This window comes from Rissa tridactyla, chromosome 4 (genome assembly GCF_028500815.1).
Source record: "Rissa tridactyla isolate bRisTri1 chromosome 4, bRisTri1.patW.cur.20221130, whole genome shotgun sequence".
Taxonomy (NCBI): domain Eukaryota; kingdom Metazoa; phylum Chordata; class Aves; order Charadriiformes; family Laridae; genus Rissa; species Rissa tridactyla.
This window is the reverse complement of record NC_071469.1, coordinates 28,434,186-28,454,155: the sequence shown is the minus strand read 5'-3', so window position 1 is coordinate 28,454,155 and position 19,970 is coordinate 28,434,186. Positions and strand designations below refer to the sequence as shown.

Here is a 19,970-nt window from a genome sequence, read left to right as displayed (position 1 = left end):
AGCAGTCTGCCGCTGGACATGCCCAGGAGTAATAACCATGAGACTCTGTCATGGGGGGACTTCGATAAGCAAAGGATTCACCATGCCTTTGTTGAGATGGAAATGCAGCCCACAGCACCAACACAAAGTTCAGGCTGAATCTGACACTCTGTTTGCAGTTCGTTTTTTCTTGAGCCTCAGGGAAACAAGCGTGATAGAGTAGAGACAGAGCGTAGGGCAGAGCTGGAATCCTTCTTCCACTTACCAAAGCACCATCAGAGAGCAAGCATCAAGGAAAATAAGCACTATGATGATCCACGTATTAACTTCCTGCCCTCCAAGGTCAGCATTTCTTAAACCATCCAGGACATTACATTCTCTGCACAGTCTCCAGCCATTTAGCAATGGATGGCAAAGGAATCTAAAGCTCTAATGGGATGAAGTGTCAAAGAGAGCTTTTTATTTAAAGAACTAGAGAAAAGAAAAGAAAAGAAAATGGATATTTTAACTTTTATCTCAGAGTTAGTTAATATTCACACTTAACTGCTGAACTGGCTAAATTCTTTTCTTTTCTTAAGGACCTTTATAAATTTCATCATTAATAAAATCAGACATTCAATTAGCAGGGAATTTCTGATTGCTAACTGAGATTTCCCCCCCAACAGTTTCTCTTTTTCACTCTCTCTAGTCTCTCTCTTTATTTTCCCCTCCTACCCCTGTGTCCCCCCTTCCCTGAAAAACCAGGGGAAAGTGAAAACTGACTCCATTAACCTCTGTCATTACCTAAATCCATCTCTTAATTAATATGAGTTAATATGATTAATCAAAATAATGAGACAAACCTATTAAATTAGGGTGTTTAAATTACAAATGGAAGTGGTAAAGGCAAAGGGGCTGATAACGAATAGCTGCAGTCAGAGATGGAGTTAGCTCTAGAAATGATATGTGACAATCACCAGAGAGAATCAAGAATGAGGGGAAATACGCAAGATCCATGTGAGAAAAATATTCTACATGCACAAAGAATGATGTTGTTCAAATGCCTGGTAGCATTTTGGAGGATCAGCTGTGTTAAGATAATATTTTAATCCCTTTCATGGTGGAATATAATATAGATAACACTATGATCATCAAATCTGTCAGCTTGCAGTTAGCTTCCATTGGGTTGGATGGTACAGATTGTGCCCAGTTAGAGGTTGCCACTAGCAGTTTGTTGGGAACTCTGAAGCATTTGCTAGTCATATTAACACCGCCCCACAGAGACAAGATTGCACAGGTTATACATGTCTATACTGGAGGCACACAGCCTGAGCAAAAGCCTGCAGTCACAATATTCCATCTCCGATACTGACTTTCTTTGTAAGCTGAGGCAAGCGCCATGAACTCCTCTGTCTTGCTTGGCTGATACACCATTCCTAAATGGAGTTCCATATTTTCTCTAAACTAGAATCTTGAAATCTGGCAAGCTCTGTCACTGCAGTCCTCTGAGTGCTGAAGGGAAGTTATGCCAAAAGTGACCTTTCCCCAAGAACTCAACGACAGTCAGAGTTTCTCACTGGACTTCCATGACTCAAATACCTGTTTGAACTACAGTTTTGAAATCTGTTTAACTCCCTTGTTATAGACTACCAATTAAAGTAAAAATAATGTCTTTAACATAGGTCACTGTAACAACAAAAGTGATAGACATTTTGGGAGGTGTTTATGTGGAGTGTGAAATCTTCCCTTCGGAGATATCCATTAGCAGTTTATATTTCAGTTAAAACTACCCACAAAGAAAACATACGTAGCACAGGACTGATGCAGATAGAAAACTGCACTACAAACTGCTGCCAAAACAGGTAAACATCAAACAGAAGGAGGTTAATAAATATTTTCTGTCATAAGGATCCCCTAAAACTAAAAAGAAGTGGGAAGAAAACAACCATGTAGATAGAACATTTCAAGACCAACCCCATATCTTGAGTATATCATTTGTGATCTCTATATAAAGTTGAGAGCACGCTAGAGGCTGTGGGGTTAATAAAACATATAATTGATGAAGATGCCTTGCAATATATGATTTATAGGCCACTTTAACTGCCTTTAAAAGGTTGCAACCGGCCAGGAAGTGCTCCAAATAGCAAAAGAAACCTCTCTCTCCATGGCACTGCACTGAAGTGGCAGCACGAGGACAGTGGAATAAAAACAGGAGAAAAAGAAAGATCCAGCAGGAAGTCAGCAAGGGAGGAATAAGCTCAGAGAAAGCTGTTTAAAGCTGGTTAGACAGGGGAGATGAGAGTAGCAGGAGAAGAAGGCACCAGAACCTTGTATTCGTAGCCCAAACCCGCTCTTTTTTAGCTGGCTTTGGACTGAGTTTTAAAAGGGGTTGGTGAAGTTATGGCTGGCAGCAACATTTTGTGAGCGCTGGTGCCTGACCTTTGGCATCTCAGGAGATGCTATGGAAACCCAAGGAAAAGAGTGCTGAAGCAGCTAAGAAGGAACTTCATTATTAATTATAATCTCATATTGGGCATTCTGCTTTATTTACATTGTCCAACTTTCTAGCTTTGTCACTGAAACAGGCAAAGGTGCAGTCTTTCTTCAGGAGTAAGCACAATTTCTCAAGTCAGCAACACAAACACATATAAAATGGTGGGAAGTTAAAAAAGCGAACAGAGAGTAGTAATAAACTGCAGTTGAGTCATTATTGCCATTTCCTTGTAGAACTTCAACATCCTCCATTAATGACTTCGTAAAAAGGCACGAGTGTTGAGAGTGATCACAAACATCCAAAGGAGCTTGGTAAAGAAGTTTGGAAACAGCATTTCCAGCACACCATGTGGAAAGGCACAAGTATTTGGAGGCTGAGGGGCTGAAAGGCAATAGGATGAAATAAAAGATTATCACAGATACTCCGTGCTTGGAGGAGTTAACGGGAGCTACCAGACTGTATAGTGCAACTGGTGTCAGCCAAACACAAAGTGTTTTTCAATTGCTGAAGTGAACAAATAAGTAATGTTTTGCAAAACACACTTCCACATAATTGAGCTGATGCTCATGTATCACCAGATAATCACCGCCTTCTTCCCAACCCCCTTGAAAGGCAGCACAACCATAGTGACAAGGTGCTATGCCATTTCTATAGCCAATGCCTAGCTTAATAGAAACATAGCTGAAGATTGCAGACACACTAGTTCATATTAAAAAAAAAGTTTTTCATTGCCACACCACACTTTTCTGAACAACAGTGTCCTAGAGCCATACCTGGGCCAGTACCATTTCTCACGCTTTTAAGTAAATTTCTTTTCCACCAAACACAAGTAGGTTAAAATATAGTCTTCTAGCAAGGACAACCTTCTAGACAGAAGGATATAAACAATGTAGATGGCATCTGATGGCTAGACCGTGGGCTAGGACAAAGTTGACATCTACTTCTGGGTGACAGTGGTAGCATGAGGAAAAGAATTAAAGTTCTCTTTACAAAACAAAAGCAGAAAATGAATTTTATTGTCTCTGGGCAGAAAATGTACTAGTGTGTTATTGTCCCTGTTTGGTGGAGGGTTAAATCAAGTTCTTAAAGTACAGTTTGGATGCCAGAGAGATTTAATTGCATCTCTGCATACACATGCCAGCAAGGATTCGAATCCCATAGCCTGTCCTCCCTCCTCGCCCAAAGGAAGCGCTTGGGACAAGACACTTGTCCTCAGGCAGCCTGCGTATTATAAATTGAGGAATAGCCATGTTCCTTCCAGTCCCCTGTCCTCTCCTACACTGTCAGTGCCTGCTGCTTGAACAAAAATCTCCTCAGAGGCACTCTAGCAAGTGCCTATTGCCCACCCTGATGCAGGAAGACTCTTGTTCTTAACATTTATCATTTGTTTATCAATTCATACTTCACACAAGTGTTCTGACCTTGGGTTCCCAATAAATTCTGAGCCTGTTAGGTTTCCCTCTGGATTAGGATTTCTTCATGTTACTGAAACAGTAATAAGCTGCTTAGTTTGTTCAGACTGATTCTGGACTGTGAAATGGTGCTAAGAGAGCACAGGCAGAAGCACTCTGATTTTGAAGAGGAAGGCTAAAAACTCTCCACCCCAAAGCCTCATTCAGGGCCATTCAGATGAAGGCTGTTGCTGACTAGTGACTTTATTTTTCATTACAATTTATCAGATGAGCATCAAGCAAAGGACACAAACACTTCTGGTTTAGCAAGGTCTTCACTAAGAGAAAATATTTAAAGAAAATCCAGCTTCACTTTACAGTGTTAGTTTCAAAATGCTGTACATGTATAGGCACAGCTGTTAATCTTGTTCACTTCCACAGGAGAGCAATAGAGAAGAGGGGAAATGGAAAAGGTTGCTGTTGCTCACTAAAAAATTTGGCAAAATCGAAAAGGTTGAATAAAGATGCTGTGATTAATTCCCACCCGCCTTGTTTCCTTAGAAGAAGAACTTCAATGTCAGATTTTCAGACTTATAAAACCCTCCACTCTTTTGTGCTCAACCTGGTGTACAGAGAAACGAGATCTTAAATTTCAGCTTAAACTTTAGAGTTATAGGATCTAAAGCTGGAGTCCGGAGGTAGGATTACGCTTCCCTTCCCGATATGCTCAAAAGATTTCCAAAAATTTTGCAGTTTCTTTGCAAAAACCACACCATGCAGCTGGCACTGACTAACCTATTATCCAAAAGCCATGAAGAGCAATCTGGAGAAAGAGAAGCCTCATCTAGCTGCCAGTCCTGCCGTCCTGTCTAGACCCTGAGAGTCAAGATACATTCCCTCTGTTTCCTCAACTAGCAATAGAAGACTGTGCAGCGGAAACATTTAACCATTATATGGATGGTGAACAAGCCACAGAAAGATCCAGACCTGTCTCCTATAGGCCTCCTGGCTTTGCAAGCCCCACCAGGAGTACAAAGCAGTTGGTCAGGAAACTCAGCAAAATCTTGCAATACACACAGAGGTGTCTCTCAGAGAAAAGGAAACGTTTTCAGAGACAGTTTTACTCCTTTGGAGTTATTATTTCTAGAATTACAAGAAGACCCTCTGCGTCTATTTCTTTAGGCTCTTTGATTGCAAGTCACTGCAATAGCTTCTAATTATCTAATGGTCTGTTTAAGCCCTGGCTTATTTGCCAAGACTACTGTCAAGGGGGCCAGTCAATGCCAGCCATGATTCTGATCCAGATGTCCACTAGCAATAGACTGGGACAAGCTCACTCCAAAGGCCAAACAGCTATTCAAGAATGCTTTCCAAGGAGTAGTGAAACTGGATGAAAACCAGTGCTGTAGAAGTGACCTTGCACTTACATGAAGCAATACTAAGTGTCTGGAAGGAACAAATCCTTCCAGTTACAAGCAAGTATAACAATAATTCTAGGAAGTGGAAGGTGGTGAATCAAAGATCTACTCAGATCTCTTTTGATAGCACTGATTAGTAGCCTTGTTCCAAGTAAGCAGAGAGGGGAAGTGGCCGTGTGTCTGAAACAAACAGCCCTAGGAGCTGCTCCAAAAAAAGGGCACTGAAAACAGGAAAAGTAGAGCAAATGCAATGGCAGGGCATGCTTACATACAAGCCAAAATCCCAAAGTTCATATCTGCACATGAAAGCACCACATAAATCAATCAGCAGCTCCATTCCTCCTCCACACAGAAAGCGAACAGGCAAAGAAAAGGGTGTGTGGCATTTTGCAGACGTGCGCTGTGTTCAGGAGAGAATGATGCAAACCTGCCAATCCTCCCTATGACTCCAAGTAAAATTCCTTCATTTGCCACACGCTGCAGCCCAAGTACAGAAGACACTTGCAAGAACTCAAAAGAGAGACATGGCTTAAGCAGCTGCCAAAAGTCTGCCCATGTTTGGGCAACTATCTAATTATCTTCCTAACATCTCCCTCTCTATGTACGTGTCAGCACGTAGTCCGTAGAATTGCTCGTGGTGTGGGGTTTTTTTCCTTCTGTTTTTGGCATAACCAGGTTGTTGGGAAATGCTCAATTTGTTGAAATCTACATGTTTTGCAGGAACTCACTGTCCTGAGGAAACCTTCGCTAGAGAAGGCTGCCTAATTTGCATTGGGCCACACAGAAGCCTGCATGTAGAAGGAGACCTACATGGGATATGAGAGAATTAGGCTCAAGTTCCTGGTCTACTTTTCTGGACCTGAGACTTGAACTTGGCTCTTCCCCACCATAGCTAAATGCCTTGATTGGTGTAATTTCTTCTTCTGGGAACAGTCTCTCCTGTTGGAACTTTTTCACTCTGTGCGAATTAATAAGTGCTTCTTTGGCAAGGGCTCAGTCCTACAGCTGCTACAGCACTAGCCTGTGGAAAAGTCCAACTCAGACTTGCTCCAGTAAATATTTGCAGTATCCCACATAAGAATCCTAACCACCTGGGTATTGTCTATCCTACAAGCCAGAGATTTTTCTTTTCCTCTGACAAAGCTTCACAGAGTGCTGATTCAAGCACACATGGAACAGAAAAAATAAATATGAATCACAAAATAATCCATTGGATTTGAGAAAGTGAAACATATCTGAGAAAAAGTCTTGGTCCACAGAGACTCTGGTAGGCTTTGCTTTCTACCACAGACACATCACTTTCCTCGCCAACTGTAAAGTTGCTCTAGGCAGGTTCATTAGCAAACAGCAAGAAAGAGCTGCCATTTCTTCCAGCCAAATTAAGATGAAAGAGGAGGGCCAATGGATGTAGAATGATCTGAGAAAGGCTTAAACATTAATGGTATTAAATCAGTGGTAGTGCCATTACTGAGAAAGACGGCAAGGGTAAAGGGCACAAAGTGGTTGCAAGGGTCACTGACCCTGGCCACAACCACGGTGGGAATGCAGGGGTACTGCCAGGAAAGCAGCACTAGTATTTACAGTAGGATCAGCTGTTGCCTTAACTCAGCAAATCCAACTCCACTGGAAGCACAAAAAAGGTGAAGAGGACACAAGCCCATGTTCATTATGAGAAAGAAAGAGGATGGTGCTGCAGTTCTTTTGTGAGGGGGACACATAAAGCCTCCCGGTTTTCAAAATCACAGTTTTGCTTAGTCTCCTGAAATCTTCTAATAGGAAATCTTACTATAAAGACCTCCCCTCAGCCTCCTCATACTGCTCTTCCTGCTCCCTGTATCTCATATCTTCTTGTGCCTGTTTGGCTGTTTCCCATCTTTGCCTATTAATTTTCATCCAAAGCCTCTAAGTATTTCCAATATTTCCCCTCCCTTGGATCCGCAAACCCATAGGTGCAACAAAAGGGGACACAGAAGAGTTTTTTCCTACTTGGACCTACTGAGACTTCCTTAGCACCCTTTTCATTTCCCACAACTTCCCATATTGACTCCTACCAGTAGCGAAGGCCAGAAATAGCCTACCTGCATTCTAGGTTGAGGAAGAGGGATGTAGGGCAGTATGGACGAATTAAAATCAAGAGCTCTAGGTGTCTGTTGAGGGACCAGAAAAAGAGACTGAGATACAGCAGGCTGGCTGAAGGTGGCAGGTTGGAAATATCATCTAAGCTGTTAACAGAAGGCTGCTTCTGGTGGCCAGAAACACACTCATGGCTTGGCAGCACAAGATGGAAGAACAATGGGTTCTTGCAAGTTATACACATATATATGGAGGGAGTGTATACATATATACAATACATCAACTCGTCATCCGGTTTGTTCTTTTTGAATGCTGGCACAGACAGACACAGCAGGGTTGCATACGACCTCAGTATGACGTGAGGACAAAGACGATGCTTAGTCAACGGGAAACTTTTCAGCATGTTGTTTGCTTCACAGAGTCATACTTAAGGGCAGAAAGACTGTGTGGATGCCCTCCTTTATATTTCAGGCCACAGAATTACACTTTGAGCACAATGGTAATGAGTTAAAATGACTCTTTCATTAAGGCACTGGATAGATGCTGAGAACATGCAAAACAAAATACATCCTTGCTAGTCTTTCCCGTATTCAATCCTTCTTCTATTGAAAGAAACATATCTTATTTTTAATATAAACTACACTTGCAGTTTTAATACAAACTGCTCTAGCTTCCATATGTTGGTTCCTATTGTTGTGAAATAGTCCTCTGACCATGGTGGGGAAAAAAGTGCACCTGGCATTTTTTTCTCCATGAAGGTACTTCTGCACTAAGTCACTTCTCACTGTTTTTGAAACTAAACAAACTGAGCTCTATTTGCTCATTCCATGTCATCTTGGTTCCTATGCTGCGCTCTCTTCAGTTTTTCTACCTTCCTTTAAAAACTCTAGTATAGCGCTATATGCTATATTTTACTATCAGTCTGCCAGTGCCATACATATAGGTTAAAAATCACTCCCACTCCCTGCTCCTGTGGTCAAGTCTAAAGAATGCAATAGCCCTTTTTCAATATATAGCTACAGAATGGAGGACTGCAAGGTACAGTACTTGCTCCCAAGTGTATTACTTTGTATATGAATGCTAATCCATCTTTAGTTAGAATTAGCTTTCCTCATGATACTAATCACTTTATATAAAGTTTTTCTCATTATTTGTTACCCTATCTTGTGACATTGCAAAACTTAAAACTTAGCTACGGTTTATAGTTACTTCCAAATCATGGACAAACCTGTTGAATAGCATTGAACTTGATATCTGTTCTTCCCAAATTCCCCAGACACTCTCTCATTCAGTGATACTTCCCACAAATGATGCCTTTGAGCTCTCTTAGCTAACCAGTTCTTTAATCCATTTAACAGGCACTTTACTGATATCGTGTAATACTAAAATTTTAGCCAGACAATCATGCAGTACCAAGTCAAATGCTTTATGAAAGTATAAATACATCACATCGATACAATTGCCTTTAACAATCCATTCTTTGAGATTACATTCTTGAGATCAAGTTTGTTTGACAAGACCTAGTTTCCATAAAGCTATGTCGACTGGCATTAATTATATCCCTATTCTTTAGCAACTGACTTCCATATCAGATTTTCCATTGCTCCCTTGTTCTTTTTTGACTTCTGGCATACAAAGACAGGCCGGGATATAGTCATAGTATGGTTGGGAATGGGAGAAGCACAGGAGAAGAGATGTATAGTGATGTAGTCACTCCCAAAGGCACCACCAAACAGTACTAATAGGAAATTACAGCCCTCCTAGCTGGCTTCCATTTCACATCCAGGGTGAACCTTCCCCAGGTGATCTCACAGTCCTTGAAACAGTGAAAAAATACCCAAATGGAACAAAAGCTAGTATCAGTAATTCAGAGATTTCCTAAAACCCTTGACTTGCTTATTTAAAAGGGTTTTCTCATTTTGGATGTTGTTTAACACTACCTTGTAGTAACTAATGGACTGGAAAGGCCAATGGATCCTCATGTGATACACAAGCACGTTGTCCTTTTCAGATATAGGGCAAAAATATTTTTTGCACATGTCAGATTCTGCAGAGGTTAAATATACTACACAAGACTCAGCAGGATTTTTGTCTAGCATGTACAGCTTTGGAAGTTGCTTCCCACCATGGGTTACATTATGTGATCTTCTACAAACAGAGAAGCCTGCCCATAAGAGATTAAATTGGTTTCATTAAAAAAGTAAAGGCTAAAATCACAGAGGCAGAGAGCTGAAAAGGGATTTCAGCTCTGAAGCTTTGTAAAACCTTTAAAGTTTTAAGCCAGCAAACAGGAGCTGATAAACCAGTATGACCTTGCAACAATCACGTAACCCAGTTCTATGCCTTGGGGGCCCCTTCAGTCAGTTCAGGACTTAAGACTCTCAACCAGCTTATAGGACAGTGGGACATTTAAAAACATATCTAAATACTTCAGGGTGCTCTGAGAAAGATACAACAGGACTGCAGGGTATTAGGGTTCATGTGCCAGACAGCCAAAGAGCTTGCTGCCAGATTCACGCCCTGAACACAGACCCATGCTCTGGACTCTAACGTCTCACCATGTTTCTCAATTTCCTGGTTTCAACAGGGCCTCAAAACTATTAAAATTGGTGTCATCAGGTGGCACCTGTAGTAAGCCTGAAGCCACAGCCTGCCCTTCCCACCTCTCAACTCTGTTGTCTCTGCAGCTTTTGGCAGTTTCCTGAAGAGATGAAGGAATTCAGGATCTCTATCAAAAAAAGGACTACTCTGCTGCAGCCGAATACTCAGTGGTTTCATGTCCATCTGTTACTATATGGCTATACAGTAAGGGTTCAAGAACAAAACCTTCCACAGAGTCAGAAAGCAAGAAAAATAGCGGGCAGGGCTACTTGGACAAGCTACAGGATGTCATTTGCAACCTTGCTTGGGTTAGCAACTTCTCTGTAAGCACCTATGAGTGCTTGCAGCAAATAGCCACTGCCAAGCTTCTTTCTCACCAACATGCTTTTTACACTCTCCACTAGTGTCCAGGGATGTGTTTTCTCCCAAGTGCCTCCAGATTCCCTCATGAACCACAGAGCAGCTTGGATCTAAGAAGCAAAAGAGTATACAGGGCTAAAGCCAGCTCTGAGCTTAGCCCTTTCCCCAGCACAAGCAGGAAGGACAGTGTTCTGAGCTGCACTATGTGGTCTGAAGATAGAGGATCAGTTACGGAGCCTAAGCACCCAACATTTTTCTCATGTAATGAAAAGCCCTTTTATCAATACATTTTATGTCAGCTTGTCTTCTATATACCCTCCCTCTGGTGGGAAACGAAGGCCTAATCAGTTCCCTACCAGTTACACAGTCAAAGGATCAAACTGTATTGAAGGATTCCCTTGCAAGATTGCCCAACATGATCATCCACCAGTAACTCATCCTGCCTTGCCATGGAGCTAGCTCTTGTAGGCTAAGCTGACGGCAGCAGGCAGACTAGGGCTTCCCTACATCTCTGTTTAGTGAAGCGGTGGCCTTTAATGGAAGCAAATGACAAGACAGTGGTTTTGAAAGGTCTCCACTGCACCTTTCAGTGTGTACTGGTCCCCAGAGTCACCAACATTCATTTGTTCTGTTAAATTTGTTCAGACAGAGTGCAGAATCAGGCTCTCCCAACCGTCTTCCTGCAGAGCTACAGGAGTGACACGGGCCAGACACATATCAGCAACTGGCACATACATTTCTATGAGTCTGTGCAATGATCGACATGGAATAGTTGTGTAGTCGCTTCACCCCCTTGAGAGCCTGGACTGCTCTTCACTCAGCGTCTGCCATTCTCACATGAAAAGGAAGATTGTTTAAAGCTATGACTTTGAAAGGCTCGTCCAGATTTCTAAGGAGTTTTGAGATGCGGCATTAGAACAAGTATGCACAAAAGAAACTAGCAGGAGGCTGCATACCCTGAGGGATGGCAGTGACAAAGGGCAGCATCCAAGTACTGTGGGGGTGACATGAGAAACTTCCCAAGGAAGACACGCAATCTCATTCAGCTTCTCCCCTCCCTGTCTCCAGGTGAGTAACTAAATACAGATGTAAGGCTGCAGCGCTCCTGTGTCGCGGGCTCCGTGGCTGCGACACGACGCTGCAGGGAGCAGGGCAGCATGAGCAGGCGCTGAGCCGCCCTCCCAGGAGGTGACAACCCCCCAGCGCCTGGGCCATCAGTAGCTCCCGATGTTCCCTTCCACCGTCCCTGCCGCTAACCCGCCTCTCCGCAGGGTAACTGAAGCCCCACCGGGGGACAGTCGCTGGGGGAAGCCCCCCCACCCTTCCCGCAGCTCTCCCGCCGAGGGGCAGCGGCCCGGCCCGCCGGGGGTGCGGGGCGAGCGGCGCGGCCGGACCCCCCCGCCCCGCCGGGCCCCACCAACCGTGAGGTTTTGGTGCCCCTCTGTGGCCGCATCCGTGAAGAGCAGGATCCAGCCCGCCCGGCCGCCCGGGGAGAGCTCTTTTGGCCCCGGGAGCCGGCTGTTAGAACAACCGGTTTGGACCCTCTGCGAAGAAGAAAGGGAGACCTCCGGTTCTTCCTCGGGGGCAGAAGTACAGAGCTGTAAGTTTGCTCTGTTTCTAAGCACAGGCGAGAGAACAAATGGCAATACCGAATATCTGTTACTTAGGAGAAAAGGCTTCAACAACTCCGTTTTTTATGAAGGGTGATGAAAGCTCCCTGTCCCTCCTTGACTCCTCCGAGGAGCCCTCCCACAGGAAGCATAGCAAAGGAAACCCGCTTTTTCCCTGGGAGAGGGGAGGGAGAGAGGGGAGGGAGAGAGGGGAGAACATATTTTTGTGAATGGAAGGCATTTATTCATCAGAAAAAGAGCAAGAGCCACCAGCATGATTTCCTTCAAATCCCTCTTTAAACACACATAGGGGAAAAACTTAAGGGAAAGCAGCATGAAGTTGTAAATTCTGCTGACTGAATAGCTGACTGAAAAGAGCTCCAGGAATTAAATGAGACAATTCAAAGGGAATTGGGGGGGGGGGGGAAGACACCAGTGATACATAAGACACTGTCTGGACAAAAGTGGAGGACAGAAGGAAGGAAAAGGGGGGCCACGGTACAATGCAGGCACCCCATGTATAGGGGTACAGATGTTCTAGTGTGAAGCAGAAGGACAACCATCCGTCTGCTGGGATTACTCCATGCATATTCACTGCTGGGACACACTATCAACTGTTTGGCAATACCAATTTTTGAAGAGAGAGAAAATAAAGCTAAATTCAGCCAGTTGAGTTATGACAACGCAAGAGGATGACCTGGCAGGTGACACAAAGCAAAGGAGAATGCAGGCTGCATATTAAGAAAATGTGAGCAGACTCTCCCTTGGTATGAATCAGTTTAATCCCCTTTATGAATGGCTGAAGATAAAGAGCCACTGGAGAAAACAGTCCTGGGCTGGTTTTATAAGCCAGGGTTTTGCACTTTTTATACTATTTATTACCTGAATCCCTGCGCCCTAATTCTAATCTAATTTTTGGCCAAACCAAGACTTTTAATGTGCAATGGGCTTCCTAAATCTATTCTCATGCTCTGCAGGGGAGGAAAAAAAAAAAAAAAGGAGAAGTAGCTTAGAAGAAAACATACTCCCCTCCAGGCAGAAAGAATATAATGAAATTATGAGCACCTACCTTCCAGCAATAGTAGGATGGAGATTACATTTTTACTGTTTTCAGAGTAATATGTATGTAACGTGTAACGTGCTCAGTACCTGCTCCTTGCATCAGCCAAATGCCACTGCTGCTGCCACAGGATGTGTAGAATAACCTGCCAATATCAGCAGTTTAAACTAACATTGGACTGTAAACTAGAGCAGCTGAAGTGCAGAAGTATATTCCCTTTTGGATTTTTAAAAATAATTTCTTTAAAATTCAACTTGAAAAGAGCAAGCAGTATAGTTTCTCAGTCGGCACTTTAAGTCGAACCACTAAATCCATATAACCCACTGTCCAAACTTCTAGATTCATGGCTTTTTAAAACAAGAACCTTATTTTGACAACAGGAGCCTTTTTTCTTAGTACAGGGAGATGTTTTCATTTATTCAACTATTTCAAAGTTCAAAGACTTGTTCACCGAAAGCTGAGAAACCAGCTGGGAGTTGATAAACCAGGAAAGCTCATTTTTCTTTTATAAAACATTAAGAAAAATAAGATGTGAGAGTGTAAATTAAGATAGTTTAAAAGACTGAAGACATGAACAAACAGAAACAATCTGTTCAATTCACTAAGTATAGATGGATTTTGTCAACTCAGATTTCAGTAAAAAATATTTTCTCAAGCTTTAAATGAAACTATCTTCAACAGTCTGGATAGATATTAATAAAAAAATTTAAAGCTATTTGTGCATTGTAATTGATTCCAATTTTAATCCAATTAGATCTTGACGCAAATTAATCTCCTGATAAAAATGAACCCATGATTTTCTAGTATAATAAAATGTAAAAATTAGGAGCTTAATTGTGTGCACATTAAACTATACCATTGCTTGATTCAAACTGGTACAGGTATAGTATATCCTCTTGGTATCATACTTAGCATACCAGCCTGTATGTATTTGCCAAAAAAGAAGGCAATGGTGAACACCAAAATAAAATTAGTATTTCCTTGGCTATTTAAAATGTAAAATTGCATGACAAGATTAAAGTAGATTAAAGATCACATTTCCTGTTTCTCAGTTAAGTCTTCGATCTGAAGCCACACATCCTTGCAAACTCTTGGAGTGGAAATAAAATTGGACAAAGAAACTGGATTTTAGCTACATTTGTTAATCCAAAGAACAAGAGAACGAATCTGATGGGTTACATTAATCCTCCTGGAGTTACATGGTGCTAAACAGTGAGAAAATTCCTGATTTGCAATGGATTTTCAAACTCCTGCTCAGGAAAACAGAAGTTTAGTTAGAAAAGCAAATACGGAGGCCATTTCCTTTTCCTTACTCCAGAAAACTGAGAAATCTTACTAAGTACCAACATTCATCCTCATCCCTGGCACATAGGAAAGACAAGGAAATACTTTTTGGCCCTGGCACTATGCACAAAAACACATTGGAAATTAACTTTCTGCTACCTGACAGGCTAATCTCCTAGATTACTACAGCTAAAAAGGATCCCTTGAAATCAGCTAAATGCACTTTTCAGATAGCTGGCATTTAAAAAGAAATCATGTTATTGCTAAACATTAAAAATACCATCATACCACTCAAAAAGACATGATTTTGATTAAACAAAGAAAAAAACCAATGAGGTACTGCATTTTTCAAATCATTCTGAAAATTTATAAATTATACTCTTCTAAGACTAGAGCAAGATAGAGAGAAGAACTTCCAGCTTCCAAAAATTTCTTGATTCTGAATCCTAAACTGTCAAACCTTTACTAGTCAACACGCTCAGTGCTGCTATTTTTGCTCAGTTCAGGATTTAGTATTTTAGATCATAATGAAAGGTTCAATACCTCATTTACAACCAGATGGAAATAATACTTTCAAAGAATTGTTATTTTTGTGTCCAAACTGTTATCTGTTAGCAGAAATCATTTTCATTTCTCCATAGACTCCAACAACAGTTGAACTTCCTAGCAAACATCCACCCTAACGAAGCTGGGGGATTTTGGGAATCAATTCAAGTAGTGGGCATCTAAGCACTGAAAGTTTGATTGTGTCTGACGGCATCAATCTTTCTAGTTTACTCATCTCGTTCCCTAGTGTGTTGTATCTGCTTTAGAGAAAAAACTGTGTTTTAAATCTGTTGAAATCAGCAAGCGTTAAATCCCCTTACCTTCTTCCGGGCCTGCAGCCTACGCACTGTCAGATAGAGCACAGACCACCACCTTGTGCGATGCCAAGCACCTTCTCATCATGAGGCCATGATCGCAGAAATAACAGAAATCTCTCCTTGAGGTAGTTCTAAGACAAGAGCATCAATGTGCTAGAGAAACAATAGCATACAGTAGCTACTCTTCAGGCATATTGGATTTTATGCCATTCTGTGTCTGAGTTCAATGCATTGGTTTGTGCCAGGCGTTATGGTGTCTCCAGCAGAGAGTGGCCCACCCTGGATTTCATCCCAGCTGAAACTACAGGTGGACATCAGCTCAGAAAATCAGGCAACTTCTTCAGAGCCGAGCAGATTCAAGAACTGACTCCGACTGCCCTGGCTTGCGGGAGCATACCCAAAAATTTTTTACTCGTAAGGATGCCCGATCAAAACAGTTTAGAGATGACTGCTCTATAAAAACGGACACCCAGTATCTCTCATTGGAGCCATTTACCTTTACTGCAGACTGAGATTCTTCACCTAGGGACCCCTTTGTCCATATTATCTACACGCAAACACAAGCCAATGCTTAACAAAAGCCTAAATACATTTGTTGGTGCTACTTTATTAGCAATTGCATCAGGAGTGTGATTGCTGGGAGCCCTTCCCTGTCTTTTCTGAAGACCGATCTTATGTTGTTAGTCTTTAAGACATTCTTCTTTCTTTGATGTTTTGTGTGATTTGAAAAACTGACTAGATGTAGTGATATCCTCGGCTAATATCATCCTTCTAATCTACTGAATAATCTATTGTTTCTTTCCCTTATAACCCTCTTACAGTATAAGAGGTTTATTTTCCTCTGTCTCTTTACCCCAATTCTGTATGTTTACAAGCCTCGTCCTTTCACTACATGTTTCAGCAGCTCTTTCTTAATTTTAGGCCTAAAGTCTTTGAGCAAACTGCTGATGGACATTTTATGCTCCTTTGCACTGTCTTCTCTCAGGACGTGACTGATCCATCCAGTCTTAATTTGACAGGTCTGTAGGATTCTCTTGATTCATTCACAGATGACTTAGTACTTCCTCCCACTGTGTCATCACTACATTTTTTTCAGTCCACATATTTTGATTTCTGTCAACCTGCTCCATTGGACTGATGACAGGAACATTGATGGGTCAAGGAAACACACAAACAGTTAAAGAACAGTAGGGTTTGTCCTGTTGTACAAGCTGGAAGAGGTGCACCTACCCGAGAGAAATTTGTTAGTTATGATGAATTTGAAGTTCAAGAATTGACTTTCCATGATATAGTTAGATTTGTTGAAAGGCCAAAAAGCTTCAGCTATGGTCAGGTCTACTAACATTTTATGGGCTGCCTTTTGTGTGTGCTCTTCTGATTGATGTGCATTTGCTGTTTCCCAGAAAGAACAGATATTCTCTTGGGGTCGTGGTTCTGGCTATAATCCATTTTGGACACCTGCCAGCTGCTACATTGGAGGAATTTTGTCTCTGAGGGTTCAAGCAAGGGAACAGAACATGTATGACAACAAGAAATCATTTTTGTCCCTTATTACAATGCAGGAATCATCAAAGATAGGGCAGTCATTGCAAAAACCCTTCCTGGGACCGATGCAGGCAATGATCTTGGGCTAACATGGCCTTTCCTTAGGTCCTGTGAGGAGAACAGAAAGTCTAACCACCCTGTCATTTCACTGACCATACTTTCCTCTCTGAAACCAAATCAATAATTACAGATAAATGCATTTGCAAACTCCATATTTCAGAATTCAACTTGGGACATGACAGTATTCTCAGATGGCAACATCCCATGGAGAAAACCAAAAATCAATGGATATGACCTTTATGGCCTCTATTAAGGACACTGGCTGGTTACATTCTGCATTTTAAATTTAATTTTGCAATAAAGTTAATATTTTAATGGCATTCCTTCTGAGACTATAGGGAATTATGGGACTGCTTTGCTTATTCTCCCTTGGGAATCTCAGACTGAGCTGTCATGTTCTAAATCATTTCTCACAGTCAGGCCCTATTAATCACCCAGGGTATTTCACAGCTGGGCATTTCACAGCTGGGCATTTTCGCAGCTGGGCAGTGACTGGCTTGAGAGCAGCCCTGAAGAAAAGGACTTGGGGGTGCCAGTAGATGAGAGGCTCAACATGAGCCGTCAGTGTGCACTAGCAGCCCAGAAAGCCAATCGTATCCTGGGCTGCATCAGGAGAAGCATGGCCAGCAGGTTGAGGGAGGTGATTCTCCCCCTTTACTCCACCCTCGTGAGACCCCACCTGGAGTACTGTGTCCAATTCTGGAGCCCCTACTACAAGAAAGATATGGACGTGCTGGAACGTGTCCAGAGAAGGGCCACGAGGATGATCAGAGGGCTGGAGCACCTCTCCTATGAGGACAGACTGAGAGAGTTGGGGTTGTTCAGTCTGGAGAAAAGAAGGCTCCAAGGAGACCTTATAGTGGTCTACCAGTATCTGAAGGGAGCCTACAAGAAAGCTGGTGAGGGACTTTTTGGGATGTCGGGTAATGGTAGGACTAGAGGGAATGGATTAAAACTAGAGATGGGACGATTCAGACTGGACATTAGGAAGAAGTTCTTCACCATGAGGGTGGTGAAACACTGGAACAGGTTGCCCAGAGAGGTGACGGAAGCCCCACACCTGAAAGTTTTTAAGGCCAGGCTGGATGGGGCTCTGAGAAACCTGATCTAGTGGGAGATGTCTCTGCCCATGGCAGGGGGGTTGGAACTAGATGATCTTTAAGGTCCCTTCCAACCCTAACAATTCTATGATTCTATGATTATATACTCCATTGATAATTCCATATATTTTTACAGAGCTGGAAGGATCTTCAAGTGCTTTGAAAACCATGTGACAAATCATCCTTTTCTCATAGCAATCAACTCAGGGTAAGAGTCAGTATCTTCTGTGGTTCTGCAGTGACTGGACCCATGTGGTTATGGCTCATCCCTGTCGTTTCACCTCCTATGCATGAGTAAGTAAATCAAAAGAATAACTAAAACACACACCCTTCCACCTCGCTGGATGTCTATAACCCAACTGGAGGGAGGATGAGGAATTAGCTTCCCTTTCTAAAAACAAGCAGGAAACACAGCTTTTAAAATTGTTTAAAACAGAGGTTGATAGGAATGACAGCAAAGCAAAGGCTCCACAGATCCAATTCATGACTCCAAGACAACTCAGCATCCTTCACATAAAAGACCCACCACCAAGCTCCCCCCTGCCTGCCTTCTGCCTGCTCAACACCAAATTTCCTTGGAATGCATAGTGCCATAACACACAAAGGAGACTTCCATACATTCTCCGCTTCTGGCCTTGTAAGTCATAGATACTACTGAGCCTCAGGAATCAGCTCAGCCCGTGACAGCAGCTGGTGAATGTGGTATGTACTTGATATAGTTGCTGGTTGTAAGCAGCCATATACAGCCATGTTAAGACAAAGCTGTAGCTGTAGCAGCACTGCTAGGGAAGTAGAATGACTTCACATGACCCCATATCTGCCCTTAGGTCTCTCCTCTCTGAGGAGAAAATTGCCTGAAACACCCCATCGCATACTTGAGAGGCAGAAACACTTCCTGATAATTTCTGCATTTCCTTGCCCAGATTTTTCTTTTTCTTTTTGATGAGGAAAAAGAGAAGTACAAAAAAATACATATCTGTTTGTTATATTCTCTTAAAGATGAAGTAGCATGGACCAATAGATAAATGGCAGTATTTCCTACTGGTTAGAAAGGTATAAGCTACCTTCCTTACTGAGGGAATACCAGCTGGTGCCTGCTTTAATTTGGTTGCTAGTTTACAAGGATCTGCACAGATACATCCTGCACATCAGGACATCAATCTCTCTGGCCTCTGACTTAGGAAGGGGTATGTCCAGTTCACGTCCTGTGAAAGAGCTCAGTGCTTCTGTGCTGTCAGTCGGCTGAGGATGCAACGCTAGAGAAACCACACAGCCTTATATGCCACACATGGAACAAAGGAAATCCTCAGTCTTAGGCAGACTAACACCTCTAGGGAACAGCAAAGCAGACTATTTATTACAAGCTCATCACAGTGAATGCACACTTGGAAAGAAGACAAACACTCAAGAGAGATCACAATTTAAAAAAGCAATGCCAATTCTGTAGACATCTTCCAACTATCGGAAAATCAGAAGGGTCAAGCAACAGGAGAATGAGACTTCCATTTCTATTGGACAAGTTATTTCCAAGAAGGCTTGGAAGACAAGACAGTCCAGAGATTATGGATGAGACAGAGTTTTATTTTCAGGTAACCAGCATCAACCTGATCAAAGGCATAACCTTAGATGCCAGTGACTTCTCAACAAATACAACTCTACATGAAGTGAATAGGCAGATTTTAGCACAGAATCAGGAAGGAAGGCAGAGGAAGTCCAAATATCCAGTGCAGTTCGCAGACTGCCAAGAGCCTGATGGATCATGCCAACTGCATTCCTCCATCGCTACAGATGGTATTTCTCCTGCTCAGAGCAGAAATAAAATGGCCGCGTAGTGTGGGTATGCAGGGGTTAGCGTTCTCTGTTCCTGTAGTAAGTGCATTAATAATACATCAGGTGGGTTTCAAGGCTCCATACTCTAGTGTCCTCCACTTGTGTTTAATTTTGTTTAATTTTTTTTAAGAGGGGAAATGCCACATCCTGAACACTGTTGCAGGATGGAAAATTTGTTAAATAATAGTATGCAACTCTAAAATAGCGTAAGAGTTCCCTCTCTGTTTGGGATTCAATATCATTTCCATTGCCCTGTCTATGGAGGTCACCTCCTTGTTATCAGTTCCTGCTAATTAAAAGATTAGGAGATCAGGAAAGTCACC

At 42.3% G+C, this 19,970-nt stretch overlaps 1 protein-coding gene across 8 annotated transcripts in view; it reads right to left on the bottom strand.

The window, feature by feature from the left end:
- ANGEL1 (angel homolog 1) overlaps window positions 1–19,970 on the bottom strand; it is a 92,889-nt gene that overhangs the window by 8,557 nt on the left and 64,362 nt on the right. For 4 of the 8 annotated variants that reach the window (XM_054200845.1, XM_054200836.1, XM_054200847.1 and 1 more), the window contains one exon: window positions 15,120–15,243. The exons of 3 other annotated variants lie outside the window; for them this stretch is intronic. In XM_054200845.1, coding sequence (XP_054056820.1) covers window positions 15,135–15,243 — 109 coding nt within the window. In that variant the 3' untranslated portion in view covers window positions 15,120–15,134. Of the gene's footprint in view, window positions 1–15,119; window positions 15,244–16,274; window positions 16,339–19,970 lie in introns of those variants that run through there. One more of the 8 variants, XM_054200837.1, reaches the window with a different exon arrangement.